This window comes from Battus philenor, unplaced genomic scaffold (genome assembly GCF_028537555.1).
Source record: "Battus philenor isolate CCGP_79_NKW_IND1 unplaced genomic scaffold, ilBatPhil1.0.hap1 SCAF_3, whole genome shotgun sequence".
Taxonomy (NCBI): domain Eukaryota; kingdom Metazoa; phylum Arthropoda; class Insecta; order Lepidoptera; family Papilionidae; genus Battus; species Battus philenor.
This window is the reverse complement of record NW_027181693.1, coordinates 6,022,218-6,041,430: the sequence shown is the minus strand read 5'-3', so window position 1 is coordinate 6,041,430 and position 19,213 is coordinate 6,022,218. Positions and strand designations below refer to the sequence as shown.

Sequence of the window (19,213 nt, the reverse complement as noted above, 5' to 3'; positions counted from 1 at the left end):
TACATTTCCAATATTCTTATATAATATAATATAATATAATATAATATAATATAATATAATATAATATAATATAATATAATATAATATAATATAATATAATATAATATAATATAATATAATATAATATAATATAATATAATAATACAATATCATACGATATAACGCTTATAGTGCATGAAGGTCGATGCCGCACGACCAGGGAGGCGCCGAAGTACCAGCCGCTACTGGTTTGGTCACTTTCTACACGGTGAAAGTTTAACGCTGTCTCCGGACATGTTTGTTTTTTAAAACCGATTCACACAGACACGTAATGTTTAGTCTGGGTCAATGTTCGAAGTGTTTACAGAATTAGTGCGTCTATTTTTTTTAATCATAAATATCCACATAAAGGATTTTACTATTTTATCCTAAAAATTAATTAATTACATTGATAAATTTATTTATACTAATTTACCTAAACTCTAACTTAAAAATCTAATGGCGGAAAAAAATATAGTCAAGAATATTTGTAACCTTAAATAATGCCATATGTTTAGATTTGTAATTAATTGAGACGTATTTTAACTGCCATTGCTATGTACATATACGAGTATAATTACTTACAGCTGTAAATCCATACAAATAAATGTTACTTTCTTCAACTAAAGTTCAGTTAGGATTGGATTTTACGAAATTTTATTAATAACCATTAATTACGCGAAGCAAGCGGGGGACATGTAGTTTATAATATAATGTGACGAGATACAAAAAACATAGTTTCACTTATTTTCCCTCGAAAAGATTATGTATATAAAAAAAATATTTTGTATCTTTTGCGTCTATAGCATTTATAAAACCCAATGAAAGTTGTGAAACGGTTTTATAACGAGGAAAATACGTTCATAGTCATACATATTTATTTATTCCGAAAAATCGTATTTTTAATTAGTGACTTTATGCTAAATATTCGTACACTGAATAATTCCGAATATTTATGTAAACGTTACATACATTAATAATACATTCGTTGGTAGGGTATATTAAAATTGCCAGTAATCACACATTCACAGTTCAAAATCAATACAACATTTTACTTAAAAATATTTTTACGTTAGTTAATTCTTGTTTGATTGCTTGTATCAAGCACTGCAAACAAGACGAGATTTTTTAGATATTTTTTTTGCTCTTCAGATTTATAATATACTTATGGCTAAACAAAAAAATAATCGATTAGTTTTTAACCATTGGACTTAATTCTCAAATTATTTAAATATTAAGTTAATAGTTATTTATTTTTGTTTATAATTAATTATTTTATACCGAGAAATGCCACTGAGTCGTCGTGCGTGATGAAAGTTATCTACAGAAATCATTGGCATTAATGAAAAGTGCTGCAATTTCAGACCCCTTAAGTTTATGTTAAGCTCTCTTATTGAAAGCTAGATTTAGTACCGGTATGAAATACCGCTAGCGAATGTAAATTCCATAATGCTGTCGTTTACGATTAACAATACAGTTAAGAACAAAAGTTCAAGAAATGACAAAGATTGTATAAAGAAAATAGATGCCATTGCATCGAACAATTATTCCCCTGTACATTTTATGCTGCCACAAGTTATTCACCTATCATATTTCAATAGAAAAAAATGTAACATATTAAGTGATAACTTTACACAGGGTGATTGGAAAAATCTTTAAAACATATTCTGATAAATGAGCTATACCCCAGTGTAATATTTATTTATGCTGTAATATTAGAGGTTATACAAGAGTATTCTGATCAAAATCATGCTCTTAATTAATCAAATAAAGAATAATTCCAGATTTTCACCTTATTATTAAAAAATGCTTCTTACAACCAGGAGTTGTTAATACAAAAAAGGAACATTTTTGAGATGTATGTATCTCAATGAACTTTAATTGGTACGTTGCACATGATCCACTGCTAACATCGTTCGTTGACCTTAATGTGGGATAGTAGACCGTGATGCACTTGCCTTATACATTTTAATGATGGTAACATTTACTTGATGGCAATTATATGAAACCATACTGTATAAGGTATTCAATTCATTACATATAAATCATTTATAAAAATAATTATTATAAATATAGGTAACCTTAATATAAAACGACAACATATGAATGTAGGTTATTAGATATTTTTTGTGAGTCAACATTTGCAAATTCTCTCACATTTAACCGTTATTACGTTTCAGCCGAAAGACGCCGACTGCAAGGTGTAAGTCTCCCCCAGGGACATATGTCAGGATATACCGTAATCGCTACGATAAACAAAGTACACCTTCTCCACCATCTTCTATGTACTCGTTCGTGAGTAGTAGCAATTCTATATAATTATTGCACAAAGTAGTAATTGTACGTAATTGTATCCAGGAAATCAAACCCGCGACCAACGTTCCCAAGTCTCGGTCCACAACTGCTCGCCGTTATTTATCTTCTAAGAAAAACATTAATAGTTTGAAATACAAAATTGATTCAAATTTAAAAATTAATAGAATATTTAAATTTCCCGTGTGAAATAAATATTACTTTTAAAAAAAAATTAGTAAAATAATTTAGACAGTTCTTAAATATATATATGTATATATGTTAAATAGTTCACGGCAGAAATAATTTTTTATGTATTTATTCAGTAATAAATAACTGTTAATAATAAATTGCATAATTAATATTGTTCACGTGTTGCCTTAATCTGTTACATATTCTAACTGAAATAAATTGTTGTCTAGAAGTATATAGAGATTTTCCTTTTAAAACTTGTGCCCGTGCAATTATCGCCAATAACTCTAATAGGTTTGTTTCTATCGCATACAATTTCTACGCTTTCCCAATGCATCTCTTTGATGCATATCATTACGGAACTCTGTTATGCTTTATTAAAAATTTCACCTTCTATTGTGAGGGAAGTGAAACGGTCTGAGCGAGATCCGTGGAAAGGAGCAGTATTGAGTCGCCACTGGCGAAGTACGACGCCTCTTACAAATTAACCGGCCACGTCTGTAGCTTCACAGTTTTCTATAAATTGCGCGTGCGAGATTAAAAAATTATAAATTCATTTAACGTTTCTTCTGCGCGTTGATTACATAGGTGGCAGTATGACGGCCAAACACGCGCTGTTGTTGGTCGCATTGCTGGCAGTTGCACAAAGTGCAAACATTTTCGGTGAGTTCATATTAGGCTGTGTTAAGAATTAAAAAAAAATAAAAGGCTTAAAATTAATTTTATATAACACCATTATTTAAAAAAGGAACAATTTTTAATCATTATTATTTAAAACTATACATGATTTATTTTTTAAATAACAAAAAACTTAATTGTTACTTAAATTTAACATACGAGTTTATTAGAAACGTGTACAAAATCTTCAAAAATCAAAAATATTTAAAAAAACTCATTTGTCAGAAAAAAAAGCTTTTAAGCTTTACGTTTATTTCAATCGCCTTTTAAAAAGCGATCACACAAATTAATTATGTTATTTTTTTTCTTTTGAAATACAACAGGCCCATAACTTTTGGCATTACACAACTTGCAGCGACATATAGTAAACAATAATGAATTTGAACATGTGGTTATTCGAATTTCGGAAACGCTTTTTTTCTTTTTCTATTATCATTAAGTAACGAATATTTATTATTTCTGTAACCATTGATTTTAGGTATCGCTTTCGCGCTATTGCAATACATTAATTAACAGTAAGTGAGCTAAACATTCACCCCTTTAAACCTTGTACAGATTTATTTTTTTATCAATGTAACTAACACTAAACGAAATTTTTACTAAGCTTGGCTGCTTTTTTGCCTTTCTATGTATATTTTACAAAAAAAATATTAATTCGATGGTAGATAAGTAAACTTAGCTTATGTAATAGAAAGAGCGCAGGCGTTCATACAAGTTACAAGTAAACATATGACCCCAATAATCGCGTAAGAATACCACATAAGTGAAAGTAAAAACATGCATAATATATTTAGCGTAACCAGCGACTTTTTATATTATAGTAATAATTTTAACGATAGTCTTATGTTATTATGTTTAATAATTTTTTTTTATTCAATAATTCCGCGATGTATTTATCTGCCATGATTTCTGTTTTTCCCGTCAAAGTGCGTATTGATGTGGTTCTCTTTGAAAATCATCATGAAGTATGCGGAGAGAGTATTTATATAGAATCAGTTTCTATTTGCATAACTAATGAGTTCTAGTATTATGTATAAAATTTATTTAGTTTACCAGAGAACGAAAGCGCGAATTATTTTTTTATACTCTTTATAATAAATAGATATTTGTTATATAAAGGGAATATTAATACGAAATATATTATTTAAGAAATGGCATTGTACATAGTCACGTATAAACATTTTCTTAAACTATTTCATTAAAATGTACTAGAATAATTTAATGGGTTTTTCAATCGTTTTCTGTTTGATTTGACATTTATTTTTTTACTTAATTACTTATTTTAACAGGACACTGCATAGACTATTTACATAAAGAAAGTTTTAGACGGTTTTAGAATGTCCATAAAATATACGTTCTTCTTTATACTTTAAACTTAATTCTTACTTAAAGATAAAGACTAAAAAGAAGACTCGATGCTATTAAAAATTCTTTCTCGGATAACCAAAAATGCGAAGATGTGGTAGACAAATATATTAAGGTCAAAAAACTGAAAAAAATCGCTTATGTATATATATATATATATTTATATATTTTATTTATATATATATATGTGTATAAATATATTTACAAAAATATACATGAAGTATTTTTAAAATTATCACAAAAGAAAATTAAAAAAAACTACAAGCATTTACTTTTCCACTTTATTTCACTTTCAAGTAACCTTTGTGTAAACCATAGACCAAAATAGCCGTTTTTAAACCAAACCGTGTACTTAAATTTGTAAAATCCTCCATCTTTGACATAGTTTTTTTTCATTATTTTACGTGGGCTTACTACTGAGCTAATTACATGATACTGACCGTATTTGCGCTATCATCTATTGGCTTTGATGTTGATTTATAGGACAATTTGTATGATATGAACGATACAGTAAATATATACATCCATTTCATGTTTTAATGTCCTACATAAAAAAAAGATTTCTACTATGATCTCGTTAAAACTAATAACACATAAAAAGTTCTTTCATAACTTCAAATTACTAGAACTCAGAGCGCAAATTCGTTATAACTATGTATGCGGACATCACTTTGCGAATGTTGGTTTTAAACTCGGCAATACTCGTCGGTTAATTGCAGTAAATGCGGCTCTTTAATTTAAGAGCCACATTTATTTAAAAAGAAAATCCAGAGGCAAGAGATGTGGGCTCCGGAGAGACACGGAATGTCCTCTCTACGCGTAATATGTTTTCTACCTAATTGTTTCAGTCTTTGCTAAAGAGCGACATCCCATACACCTTGTACGGGATGTCGCTTTTGTCGCGCCCATGTCCATATCTTTTTGAAACCTGACCCTGCTGTTTTAGACTTTCAGTTGTAGAAAGAAAAACTTACATAACATTGCTGTGTATAAGATTTTGAAATTCACATGCCTTTCTAAAAAAAAAACCGTTATAATATTATTTTGAATTTTTCGCAGATTTTCTGGATTGGGATGGGGGTAAAAAATTAATAGAAGTGCCAGAGCAGCGTAACTCCCAACCGAACAGAAACTGCATGTGCAAAGGGCCAGCTTGTATCTGCTGTGTAGACTTTAATATCACTTTTGTCGACCTTGGTGGACCAGGTAAACATATCAAATAAAAAACTAGATATATCACATAGTACTATGCCGGAGTAAATAAAAATAACAGTGTAGTAAAACAGTTATTTATTAAATAAAATTATATTAAATGTGATTTATTTTTTTAAGGATGTGTTCACATGAAATATTTATCACCTGATGATGGATTCTCAGTCAAAGTTTCATATGGAAAAAATCTCATTCATAGTTCGAAAATACATGGTAAGTATTTACTTGTATACTTATGTAACTGCAATCAACATATCGTAAATTTCACATTGCAAATAAAAATATACTGAATCTATAAAGTATTAAAATCTACGTATATCGATCGTCATAGAATGGAAAGTATTAGTAATAACCTGCGAATATTATTTATAAATCTACAAACTCGTTTCTTATTGCAGCGAGCTAAATATGCCGGAGAGAAAGCGTACTACTTTAAGAGGTTTACTTAAACATTAAATGTAATTAATTGCTTTAGTAAATATCGAAATAAACCTGGAAAGGAAGTAACATTCTTTTAACTTTCTAAATCTAAATGTATTTGGGTTTGCTTGTTGCTTTTATGTAGAATTATAAATGATACATTTATTCTGCCAGTAAAATAATTCCAATTGTATTTTATATCTCCGATAAAAAGGAATTAGGGTCTCTGAAAGGCATAAGTGGAAATCGTCAATATATTTCTAGACTACTTTTGAACTATTTTGTAATATATTCGTATTCATTTCATTTAAGGGGCAAATCCACCACCAATTTGTCTAGAAGTCTTCGGAAAGTTTGCACAAGTTTGTGCGAAATTCAATGATCTTGCACCGACCGCAGACGGTCTTCGTGGTTGCCTGGACTTAGGACCAAAATTGTTTGGAGAGACTCAGCTAGAGTTCCCTATTGGATGCTTTAAATCAAAAGCCGGTGGAATGGAAATGGAAGAACCTCCTGCTGAAACTGAAGAGTAAGATTATTTTTTTTAATAATTGGGTTCTATACAAATTAAAATTATTTATATATCACGTCTAGAATTTAACACTAACACAATTTAGTCATGGATCTAATATAAATATTATATTCAAATTACTTATAAAGCAGTCTGTTTTTATTTCTATAAGTACTTTAACAATGTTTTAGATTCTATGATAATTATATTAGTAACCTAAATAAGCTAAGCATCTTGATAGAGCATTTTATACGTTTACTATTGTACTAATTATTGTATACAAATAATGCATAAACGATTTCAACAATTTTAAAATTTAGCAATCCGAATTTTGGAAACAGTTTTTCTTACTTATAATAAGGTTATTTATTGCTTCTGAAACCATCGATTTTGAATAGACTATACCGTACGCTAATTGACAGCGAATCAGCTATACATTCACTCTTTCAAGCTTTTACACCTATAACAAATCATTCTGTATATTTCGTTGGTACACAAAGAATTATGACAACGACTACCGCTTTGTATTACATGGTTTATAAATTCTACACCGAAATTACATACAATAAATATAAATATGTCTGTTTGCTTTTCAACTTTTTCAAATTTTACTCTAAACAAGCTAAATTTATTTTAATATTTTCTTTTCAAAATTTTCTTTTCTTTGTCTTTGGAAATGTTAGTAAGATAAAACAGCGATGACTGACGACAATAAACCCTGCTCTCTAAATTCCTTTTTCATTGGCAAACTCATAATCTTTCAACAAGCCATGGAGAGGGCTAGTCTCGGGATTTCTTTGAAAGATCTGATCAGGAATGTGGAAAACCGTAGACGACCTAAATTAACAGACATAGTCCAGTGAATTTGCAAGTTGAAATGGCAGTGCACAAGTGCCGTATTGTACAGTATGTACAGATGGGAGCAAATAGCTTTAAGGTTCTGGAGGAAAGACCATGGATCGGCTAGCCCAGTGCAAGACTTTTATCCACAAGATTGTTGCTGATAAGTTTGTCCGAAGACGTTGGATACAGGCCGCTTCCAACCGGTCTTATTGGTCATACATTGGTGAGACCTATATATACACGTTCTTCGGCTAAAATGACGATGATGCTTACAAACATAAATGTGCTCTCTTACAGAAACGTTTTCTATATTTTATATTATTTTAAATACAGGCTATTGATATACCACGGTACAAAGTGTACATTTTCATTAATTCTTTAGTTGTAATTTTTACCTATGCTTATCGATGTATCTATAAAGCAAATAAAGTATTTACTTTATTAAACAGAACCGCAACTGAAGAAGAAAGTAGTCCCGACGACACGAAAGACTCCACATCTTTTGATGCCGAATCTTTCCTATTAGGGGTTTACCAATCAGCTGAGCAAGGTTTGGCGCTCCTAAGCAGCCTCCTCGACATCCCCAAACAAAACGCTACAACAACAACGAAACCAGACCAACAACAAAGAGGTCCAAAAAATATCAAACATCCAAATTTACTGTGATAATATTTTCCCTATTTTAATACATAGTTTTTAGGTACAAAATAGCATTTTTAAGGTCTAAGTCGCTTGTATTGCAGCATTACTCTTTTAATGTTTATGTATGTAATGCATTAGATGTATAAATTAATCCTATTCATTGCTTTAATAGCATAATAATATGTTGTAAATTGGTTCATAAATAATAAAAATTTTCGTATACAAAAGTTTTTTATTGCACTAATTTGAATTTTTAACTTCTACTGGTCGATATAAAATCCATATCAGTATACACCTTACTGAAGCATGCTTTTATGAGTACTTAAAGGATAAAAATTTATCAAAAGCTGTAAATAATATCACAATTTGACAGAATACATTCTTTCGTTGTTTTAAATCTGAAAGAAAAACCCGCAATTGCATGACTGCGCTTGATCATTGACAGAAGATGGCGTTTCAAATTTTACATATTACATACCTAAGGGGTAAAACTAGATAAAAAGCCATTTGTTTCGAGTTCAAAATATACATATCAAATTTTGTTAGTGTTTCCATAATGTTAGTTTGTATAACAAAAAAAATCTTTATCTATGGTATTCTTCAAACTTTTTTAATGTCTTATAAGTATTGTTTATTAACATTAACAATAATCATAGAAAAGAGACATGAAAATATACATTACATATAAATCTTATCCTTTTATATATTTGTTTATATATTAGGATACTATAAAAATGGGAAATATAATAAATAAAACTATAATAAAAACTGATGAATTATATTTTGTGAATCTTACAATTTAATCTCTTGCAAACGGAGGAACCATGTTGGTCAGAAACATGTAAACACCCCAAACACTGAAAAGTAAAAAATATTTTAGTGCTTTTCTTATAAACTAATCTTAGTTTATAAATACCAAAATATCTTTTCATCTCTTAGAATACCTTAATTTGAGATGAATTTGTCAAAAAATACACGATCTACTTAACTTATATTATTCACTACCTCCTCCTTATTCGCATGATGCACACTGGCTTGATTTCATAAAATCTACTCTTGGACATTTTTACACTAAATAAATATTTCAAGTTTTATATCTATAAACTATACACTTAAAAACATGCAGTTATCTCCCTTTGTGAGAGTAATTTCCTAAAATTCGTTATAAGCTAACTTTTCTCAGCAAATGTCTATAAACCTTATGTTTCCAAAAATATCATAATGAATTAGTACATAACGGGAAACTTCTTATATATATGTATAAATATTGGCAGTTTAATCATATTTTTACAGTTTTTTTTTACCGCAAATAGCGCATGCTCTATTATGAAGTGAATTCGGCAGGCAAAACATATCAGTGTTTACAATAAAACTTACTTTCGTCAAATAATAAAATATAATTATGTCATATTACCTTCGGAGTAACATCGGAATTAAAAAGCTAGATCACATCATCCATTGCCAAATACTTTTTATATTTGCAATATCTTGCCAAACACATTAAAAGTTTGATGAATATCACAATTCTAGTTTACTCATATTGTAGAATAAAAGCCGAAGACGTTTTTACTTGAAAAAAAAAAATTTGATGACGATTTCTCTGAAGCCACACAATTTAGACAGTCCCAACTACCATTACCTACCCCCTATGTTGCCCATAACGGTTTTGATACCTGCCAAAGTCACTATGAACCAAAAAGTATACGTCAGATTTGAAATAACAAAGATGCTGGCGCCCGTAAGAACTTTATGCTATATAGTTAACGTAAGAACGTTAACGTCAGCACGTAAAAACTTTATAGTATATAATTTAAATCATTAAATAAAGTTTTTCAAGAGAAGTTTTTCATTAGTGCTATTATTATTGACCAAAACAAAAACTGCATTAGAAATAATATTCACGTGCTGACATCGAGAGACATGGTTTCGTTCGTAGAGTGAACGTTCAAAAGGTACACAGAATGCGGCCTCTATAATAAAATATTCAGAACTCGATATTTACATTTGTAGACTCCTGTTCTACATTTTTGAGTAAAGGAGTAAAACTCTACTCTGTAGTTAATACAAGTGATTTTTTGCATTGCTTTACCTCTATACTACTACATTAGATATAGATATAATATTTGTTTTTACTTACACAACCGACTAATACATTGGAATATATACAAGTAAAAGCCTTTATACTCACTGAGTTTTTGTTTCTAATCCTCCAAACTCAACGTCACGGGGCCCATTACATTGCAGTTTCATAGCACTCTCGTAATCATTACAAGCGGTTCCCACGAATCTATTTCCATCGTCTATTTCGGCAATGATAGATTCGTTGTAGAAAACGTAAGAATAAATGTGAGAGCATTGTACATCGGAGAAACAACCGGCTTGGGATTGTCCACCGTTTGCGTAAAAGTCGATGTCACCCAGTGGTTTGTCATAGCCGTAAACTCCGGCGGTAGTGTGTAAAACTTCAACAACATCTGCGTCATCCGGGTTCAAAATTTCAGGATGATGAGTCCAACCATGAAGAGATGGATCCAAAGCTAAGAAATTAATTAAAATTGGAATTATTACGTATTAGTATTATTACATACACTGGTATAACTGTTTTATAAATATACATAATTTTACGCGAAATAACATAACACAAAAGCTGAATTATTACTAAGTAAATAATGATATTAACGAAGAACTCAACTTTGTTAACACAAATATAATTATAATTATAATTTACATTATAAATATATATATTTACATTTAAAATTCACACAATTTACAATATTCTTTATATAGAATTACTTGGAAGCTTATCTTTATATGAAAGGTAAAATATTTAAAGACAATTTTTAAATACCTTTTATAAATGAGATCATTAAAAATATGTTTTTATTTTATAGGTAATAAAATATATAAATTCTCACCAACAATATGAGGAATGATTCCGTTGACATTTCTTCCTGCAATACCGGCTACATGAGCACCGAGTCCAACACCAACTATGCGAATTTGGCTAACTCTATAACCAAAATTATTTATGAGGATATTGATAAATTGCGCGATAATACGCCCAACTTGCGGTGCGTTTCCGAGACCGTGAGTGTACATCATCGAGCCAGGGCTCCAGTCAACTGCGATTACGTTCACATCCTCAGCTTGCAGATGTGCTAAAAATATATAAAATACTGACATTAAAGTTAAGCAAAACGCCTAAAATATTAAAAAATTTTTTTAATCTGTCAATATAAGTCAAGATATTGTAATCTCTATTTATTTTATTGTATTTTATTTATATATAGCGTAATACCACATTACATTATAAAATTAAAGTAACGGTTATAATACTGTAAGTGTGCCAACACGAGTACTGTTCCTCCCAACACTAGGCAAAGCCTGTACCGCAGGACCTCTACGATAAAAGTTTTTGAGCCTAGTACAAAAATCAACAGCAATCGTACATATTAACAATGTAAATTACATGCCTCCAGAAAGATTACAAGTCTTTAACTTATATATACTTTATTTTTAAGTATATATCAAATATGAAAATAAATTTTATGTATGGCAAGAAAAAAGTCTTTCTAAATTCTGTTAATAAACAGATATATAGGAGACATGAATTTTACCCACTCATATACAATATGTACAGGAATATTCCAGAACGTTTTGTATAGCTTTCATAAACAAGTATTTATTTTAATACCCAATATTTTTTTAACTCTTTTTTGGAATTTCTTTTCAATGTATGCTACAAATATTGTACGTAAAACCTCACCTGGAACGACAAATGCATTAAAGTTTCCAGATACATTTTCTCCATAGTTGTGGATGGTGAAAATTGTGCGCCGTGACACCGAAAATGTTGACGTCATTATAGACGATACGGATGGCAGCAACGCCTGACTTATTTGCGGATTCCCCCTGCAGGGTAAGTTTTTAGATAAGTGATAAGTTTACATTTATTATACATTACTTTAAATAGAATAGTACGAATATTAAAGATTAGAGAATATTTAGAGATCTATAGGGGAAGGCTATGTTCAACAGTGACCTGTGAGGAATACAGTTATCCATCCTAGCAAAATGAGGAAAAATGATATTTATTGCTAGTATGAACTTGAACCTGAACACATCAAAAGCCACAGATAAATGAAATAAGCTGGAGCTGGCAGGCTTTTAGTTGTAAAACCAAAAAGGAGACCAATGACTTAAAAAAATTACTAACATGATATGTATTATTATTATAATGTATTATTTTATAGTGAATAATGTTAAAACACATTATAATTGTCGTTGGGCGTTAAATCAACAAAGTTTTTACAGTTCTAACACAAACAATTTTTTTTTTAAATACTTTTATCGCGTATTAAAAACGTGAATAAAAAGGATGTATTTCTTAATTTATTTTATTTAAAAATAAAATGTACAAAACGGGAAATACATAAAAATTCATTGTACTAACCTCGTAAACAAATGAAATATCACATCTCCGTCCCTTAAATTAAATGCAGACACTGCAATAAAAAAAAAAAACAATAATGAAAAAAAGAGTTGGTGAGCCTATTTCCCTGATATGAAATAAAAAATATACCAAAGGTGATATTGCGATGGTCTACATTTGATCATCGCATATGCGCATTTAACTTTATTTTGATGATTTTACTAAACATAAGTCAGGGTCAAATCCTGCATTTTTTGAGACATAAAGATGAAATGATCATGAGTTCTCAAAATCCAAAAGGCTTACGTAGTTAGAAAAAAATCTTACTACTAAGCCTGTCATTAGAACATGAAACCTAAATTCCGATTTAAATACATTTTTTTTGTCTATACATTCAATAATATTTATGTTCGTTATTTTGTTCCTATAATGATTATCGCTCAAAACACATCATTGTAATAAAAACCTCGCCAATGTTTTTATCTAGTAAGATTAAACTATACAAGTTTATGATAAGCTACCGGTATTTAGGAATATTCTACCTTGATTACAAAACGTTAATAGATTTTAATTATCAATAGATAAAGCGAATTTTGTTTAATACTTGAAATATTATCATAGTTCTCCTAGAACATTACATAAGATAAACTATAAAACATTTTTCAATATTATTTTTAGATATATGTAGCCACATAAATCTTACCCAAGCCACTTACAAGAATGGATTGAGTATTGTTCCTTAAAATATTAATTATAGATACGAGTATATCATCTTCACCATCATGTCAGCCGATAGACTTCTATGCAAGACATAGACTCGCCCCAAAGCTCGCCACGAAGACCCGTCTTACACTGCCCATATCCAGTGATTTCTCGCAATCTTTACTATCTCATCGATCCACCTAGTGAGGGGAATACCCACGTTGCGTCTACCGGCTTATGGTCGCAAATCGAGAACCTTTCGACACCAACGTCTGTCGGTTGCACGAGCGATCTACCTCACCCCCTGCTACTCCAGACGAGCAATTCTTCGATATACGTAGATGTTTTTGGTTCTTCTGCAGATCTCCTCATTTCTGATTCGATCTCGCAGCAAAGCTCCGGGCGCAGCCTTATCCGTTGCATTTATTAATATAACAATATGTGCAGTGTTAACATAGCGGTAGAGGACTGAGACTAGCGATCATAGGCCCGGGTTTCAATTCCCGGGATACAATCTTAAACAATTTACACTTTGTGTATTAATTATAAAAGATTGCCAATGTTCACAAACAAATTTCCAGGGGATGGACATTAGCGTCCTCTGTGTACCATAATACCGCATTGCTATCGCCAACGCGGCTGCCAAGCGTGATGATTATGATATTTCCCCCCACTGTGATAAAGATAAAGATAAAAATGTGATACAACAAAAATAGAAATTAAGAAAATGTAAAATGAAAAGAGGATGAAAGAATGGTAAAACAGAGCAAAAGGGAAAGAAAGCAGAATTGTGGTATAAAAGAACAGAATGAAAGATTATGTGAAGAATGAAAGAGAAGGGAATGAAAATAAAATAATAAAGTGAATAAATTAAATGCTAATAAAGTCCCTATCCCACCATAAATAGGGGTACGAGAGGCCACCAATAGCGGGGGTCATAAAAAAAAAGATATTTCCCCCATAGATGTATTAGGGGGAGACCTATGCCTATTTGGGCTAAAACAACGACGACAATATAACAAACTACAATAAATAAATTGTAATTATTGGCTAAACATTTTAATCCTAGTTATAGCAATAGTTACAATACAAAAGCATTTGGCTAATCATTAAATTAATAATAATTTAATGCCAAACTTTTTTTTCACTATCTTGCCCGATCATGTTTTACGCACTTTATCAATGACGTAAATAAATCCGTCGTCAAAATCGTTTGAACTTTTTACGTCCTATTTAGATAAGAAACATCGGCAGAAAGGTCTAGAGAAAACTTACGCAACATGGCTTAGTAGGCAGAACACAACACAAATTCAAATTATATGAAAATGAAAACTGATACTCACTCAACAAAAACAACTTTTGACCCTGAATTCAACCCATGAATTATATTGCTTAACCGAATTTAAGACTTCAGAACTAAAGGCGCTTAAGTCTAAATATAGTAATTAAACTTGAGGAGTCCTTTGGGAGCTTCAGCTCTGGCTCTACAATACATATGGGGAGACTGACAAGCCGTTAAATCGCTATGATGGATGTTCCATTGAACAATTCGCAAGGATCCATAGGAAACCACGGTTTGAACTGACACGATTCTTAAAAACCAAGGAGGACTGTACCACGCTTCAATAGCTTTTACACTGTAACACGATATTGATTTACCTGCCGCTGTAACACACAGCAGTAAAAGGCTTCTGGTGACCATGTGCATTTTGATAGAGTTAAACTAACTGAAACATTTTACGCAATTACGTTTTTATATAAGACTAATTTATCTCATAATCAATATTCCAGCTAAATTCATTAATCTTTTTAAACCGATAATTTTATATCCCTGTCATAAAACTGTCAATAAGTTTTTTCTACTTACTGTATCTTTCCAAGTAATCGACATTATACGAGATATGTATTTCCTGAAATTGCTTCCAGAATGATACGTTATATATATATGTTAGCTACATTTTTATTCACATTTACATAAAAATGTGTAGTTGTTAAGATATTTTTTAACATTTACCCTATTATTAGTATACAATAAGATATATCTATAAATTAGTTTAAAAGTCGACAAATAATAAGCACAAACTCAGTAAGTATGAAAACATATCAAGTCGGTCGGGAAAGTCTTTTCGAGAATAGTATGCATGAATTTCTTAAACAATCTCTAGCTGTACTATTTGCATCTATCGGGTGTAATTATATTAAAAAGGTTTTAAAAAAAAGTACGTCAAATCAAAAGTTAATTTTGTTTCATGAATCTAATGAAGAAATTCTATGAATTTCCAAATTTCGCAGTGTCAGTATGGGTAGCACAAAGTTAGTTTAAGCATTTTTAATCCGGGCCTCAAAAAACGTGATAAATCATATACTTCTTTGCGATTCTTTGTATATATATATATATACAAAGAACTACAAAAACGCGCGATTGTGGTCGATTATCATTCCTGCTTCATAGACAAATGATGGGACTTGTATAGAGGGATTGTAAAGGGTTTTCACTGCAAGGCAGAACCATCGATTTGGATCTCTGCAGCTGACAACTGATAGGTTAAGGCAAAAATAGAAAACGACCGGAATTAACCAATAAAATGGAAGGCTTTTCAGTATGATAGAATAATTAAATCTACAGCGACCGCATCATATTTCTACGTACAAGATAGCAAAAAGTCATCGTACAAAATCGCACTTATATAATATACATAAATGTAAATAAATTGAAAAAAATGTAACGAATTTTTACGGTAAATGCGAAAGTACTTTTTCCTCGACATGTTATAATGAAAATCTATTAAATAAACAAAGTGTACAGAAATCGCAAAAAAACGTTATTGATATTTCAAATACATGTGGGATGTTCAACGACAATTATTTACCGTGTAATACATTACAGTCACGTAGCAGTCTCATGTAGTATAGTTAGTTAACTTACGGAGTCATGAAAACATAAAATTTAAGACATTAATTCATCATTTAAGTATTGAAAACATGAAAATATTTCACTTTTATTGCATCGGTTATTACAAAAAAAAATATATGGGATAGATGTTCATCACGAACGTGTATATAGCTATCAATTCGTTTATCAAAATTTTCTATCACATTTAACCTTAATAGCTGATCTATTTTCTTAAACACGTCACATTGATTTAGGATTTAAGGCTAAAATCGATATAAGCTCCGATAGAGAGATCTTTAACATAAGACCACAAAAAATTATCGCATTATCGTGGCGGTCACGTACCACCTGAATTTTGCGAAATTACGCATACATGAAATTAGTTTTGACATAAATTCATTCATTTCAGTTCCACCGAATCCAAATAACAGACATTTGTTTTTGATTTATATATTCAAATGTAAATTTGTCAACAATATTGCATTTTTAAAGCCAACTGTGTTTTTTAAAAGATAAATATTTCCAACGTGCCAAATCAAATACCGATGACTGCGAGACCTTTGATTAATAATTGTATCAACATAGAAACTGTTGTTGCCGTTGTAAGTTAAAGAATTTCTATTGAAGAGTTTTTATTATGAATTTAAGTGAGTATGCTATCTGTTTATATTACATTACTGTAAAGACATTGATTTAAATTAAAAATATGTTACGAGGATAAGCTTTTAATACCACATGTGGACTTTATCTGTTTTTAAATATCTATATTAATTTATGATCCATGTAACATTCGAATACTTATAGAATCGTCAGTGTGATACCGTTATCACACAAACTCCGTAGTTTCACGAAAAATATTCTTTTATTTTTTTGGTTAAGGAAATGGGGTGTTTAGTTAGGTAAGTGTAAAATAACTTATAAAATATCAGTTTCTCGTGCAGCCTGTATACTGAACTGCAAGCATTATATTAACATTTTATATAGTGTACCTAAAACGTAATAACTAAGTTATTTTATAATCGGAAATATAAATTAATTTAATAATAATATATAGTTTTGTAAACAAAAACGGTAAATAAATGATTTTGCAGATGAATTTAAGTTGCGTTTATAATCAGCAATTGTTGTTAGGTAAACAATCCCTTTAAAAAAAAAGAACAATGACGAACGTTCTAGAAATTTCATACACGATATATAGGAAAGAATGTGGTAAGCGAGTAGGCTTGTCGTACAAACTGAATTTACTCTCAATAAAGTGATATGTATGGTGGGATGGCACGATAACATCAGGTCATATCGAATTTTTACCATCAGGCAAGACCGATCGAGTAGAATCTCTAATAACAGCAGAATATAACAATAAATAGAAAGAAAAAAGCTGGAATTAATGATCAGAACTTATGTAGTTTATAATAATGATTACAGCGTAGTCGGAGACAACGAGCAGTATCGGTATTTTGACCTGCCAGGGGACCTCAGCGGCTGAACAGGTTCGGATCATGGACGTGATGGCGTGGAACTATTGCATTATGACTCTTGACGTCCAAATTGGTGTTCAGATCAGACCATCCAAGTTACATCAGTTGAAAAGGTAAGATTAGAAGTTGGAAATTTACTCCAGATTTCGGTGCATCTCTCCATCTGAGGGGTGGAAGAAATTTTTATCCCCAGAGAGGAGTCTGAATGTATGGCCGTCGGCCGTCGCTAACGGGGCTGCGGATATATGAAAACATTCACAGCGATGTGCCTTATAGCGGTGATGTTGAAACATTGAGGGGTTTACATCAATCCATTTCGGTCGGGCAAAGTTCGGAAAACTATCAATCATCTTCTCATCCAATATCCCTGAATGCCTTAAAACGATAATCTACGACCAATGTGTGTCACCAATAATGAATTACGGAATGAAAACGCGATCTCTTACTCTGGGCCTCATTGTTAACCTTACAGTCGTATGTGGCATCAATGAGGCATGGAATGGGCTTTGCTCAAGATGTCTCTATGTGATCGAATTAGACATGAGGACATCCGTAAACGAACAGAATTAACCGCCGTAGTTCTAGAGTGGAAACCATATGCCGGCAAACGCAGTGCAAGATGTTCACGCATAAGACGCGCAGACGACCTGAACACAAGAAGGACATTTGTCTTTACACAGGATGCTTTTTTTACCGAATTGCAAATTTAAATTGTGTCTATTTACAAGGTTTTGTTGAATAAACGTCCTAAATTTAATATATGATAATTCAAAGATATTACATGGTAGTGCCCTGTAAAGTAGACCGGTAGAGAATTGTTATGTTGTATATAACAATTAGTATATTGGTATATTGTATACCGGTAGAGAATTGTGGAACTACATGTCGCAGTTGTCAGATTAGAAAATTAGAATTCCTGAAATTTCTACTAAAATGTTATTATAAATGAAATGGCAATTTCATATATAATAACATTTGGCATTAATCATCAAAATTGTGTATGTGTATTGTAAAGAAATATATTTATATAATAAAAATATATAAGATATTGGAAAAATAATTTAAAACAAAAATTTCCTCGTCTTTTATGTTCAATAATAGTATAGTCTACGTATTACAAACAAAAACGATGCTTTTTACTTATATATACAAAAGATTGAAATTAGATTAAACTAAAATTTGATAAAGTATTGGTGGTTCGTCTCTTTTGATAAAATGCGTCACGGTCATTGAGCGCAGATATCGGATTTTTTTTGTTAATTACTCGTAACAAACTGACGTAATTTTTGTTGATTTGCCAAGATACCAAAGGTATAGGGATAATAAATTTAAAGTGCATGTCTTTTGATGTTTTAAGAGAAATCAACGCAATTTTTATTCCTATACTTTAAAACCACTAGTTTTATCGCATATTAGTATACTTATTTTAAGACATTAAAAATAAAATTTTTATTAGTTAGAAACTCTTTTGTTCATTTTCTTAACATAAATTATTCTATATTCAATCATCTTCCTGTGGCCATGCTCACTTATTC

At 30.7% G+C, this 19,213-nt stretch overlaps 2 protein-coding genes across 2 annotated transcripts; one reads left to right on the top strand and one right to left on the bottom strand.

Moving 5' to 3' along the window:
- The first annotated feature begins 3,092 nt into the window (after positions 1 to 3,092).
- Positions 3,093 to 8,247, top strand: LOC137927070 (uncharacterized). The gene is made up of 5 exons (XM_068770859.1): positions 3,093 to 3,165; positions 5,605 to 5,751; positions 5,878 to 5,970; positions 6,490 to 6,706; positions 7,981 to 8,247. Exons 1-5 carry the CDS (start codon positions 3,099 to 3,101, stop codon positions 8,195 to 8,197), a joined length of 741 nt encoding a protein of 246 aa, XP_068626960.1. The 5' UTR covers positions 3,093 to 3,098; the 3' UTR covers positions 8,198 to 8,247.
- Positions 8,248 to 8,943: 696 nt separating this feature from the next.
- LOC137927069 (pancreatic triacylglycerol lipase-like) lies at positions 8,944 to 15,019 on the bottom strand. Its single transcript, XM_068770858.1, has 6 exons — positions 14,967 to 15,019; positions 12,627 to 12,678; positions 11,940 to 12,085; positions 11,089 to 11,331; positions 10,362 to 10,710; positions 8,944 to 9,030 (listed from the first exon to the last, which is right to left on the bottom strand). The coding sequence occupies exons 1-6, from the start codon at positions 15,013 to 15,015 to the stop codon at positions 8,973 to 8,975; spliced, it is 897 nt and encodes a 298-aa protein (XP_068626959.1). The 5' UTR covers positions 15,016 to 15,019; the 3' UTR covers positions 8,944 to 8,972.
- Positions 15,020 to 19,213: the final 4,194 nt, after the last annotated feature.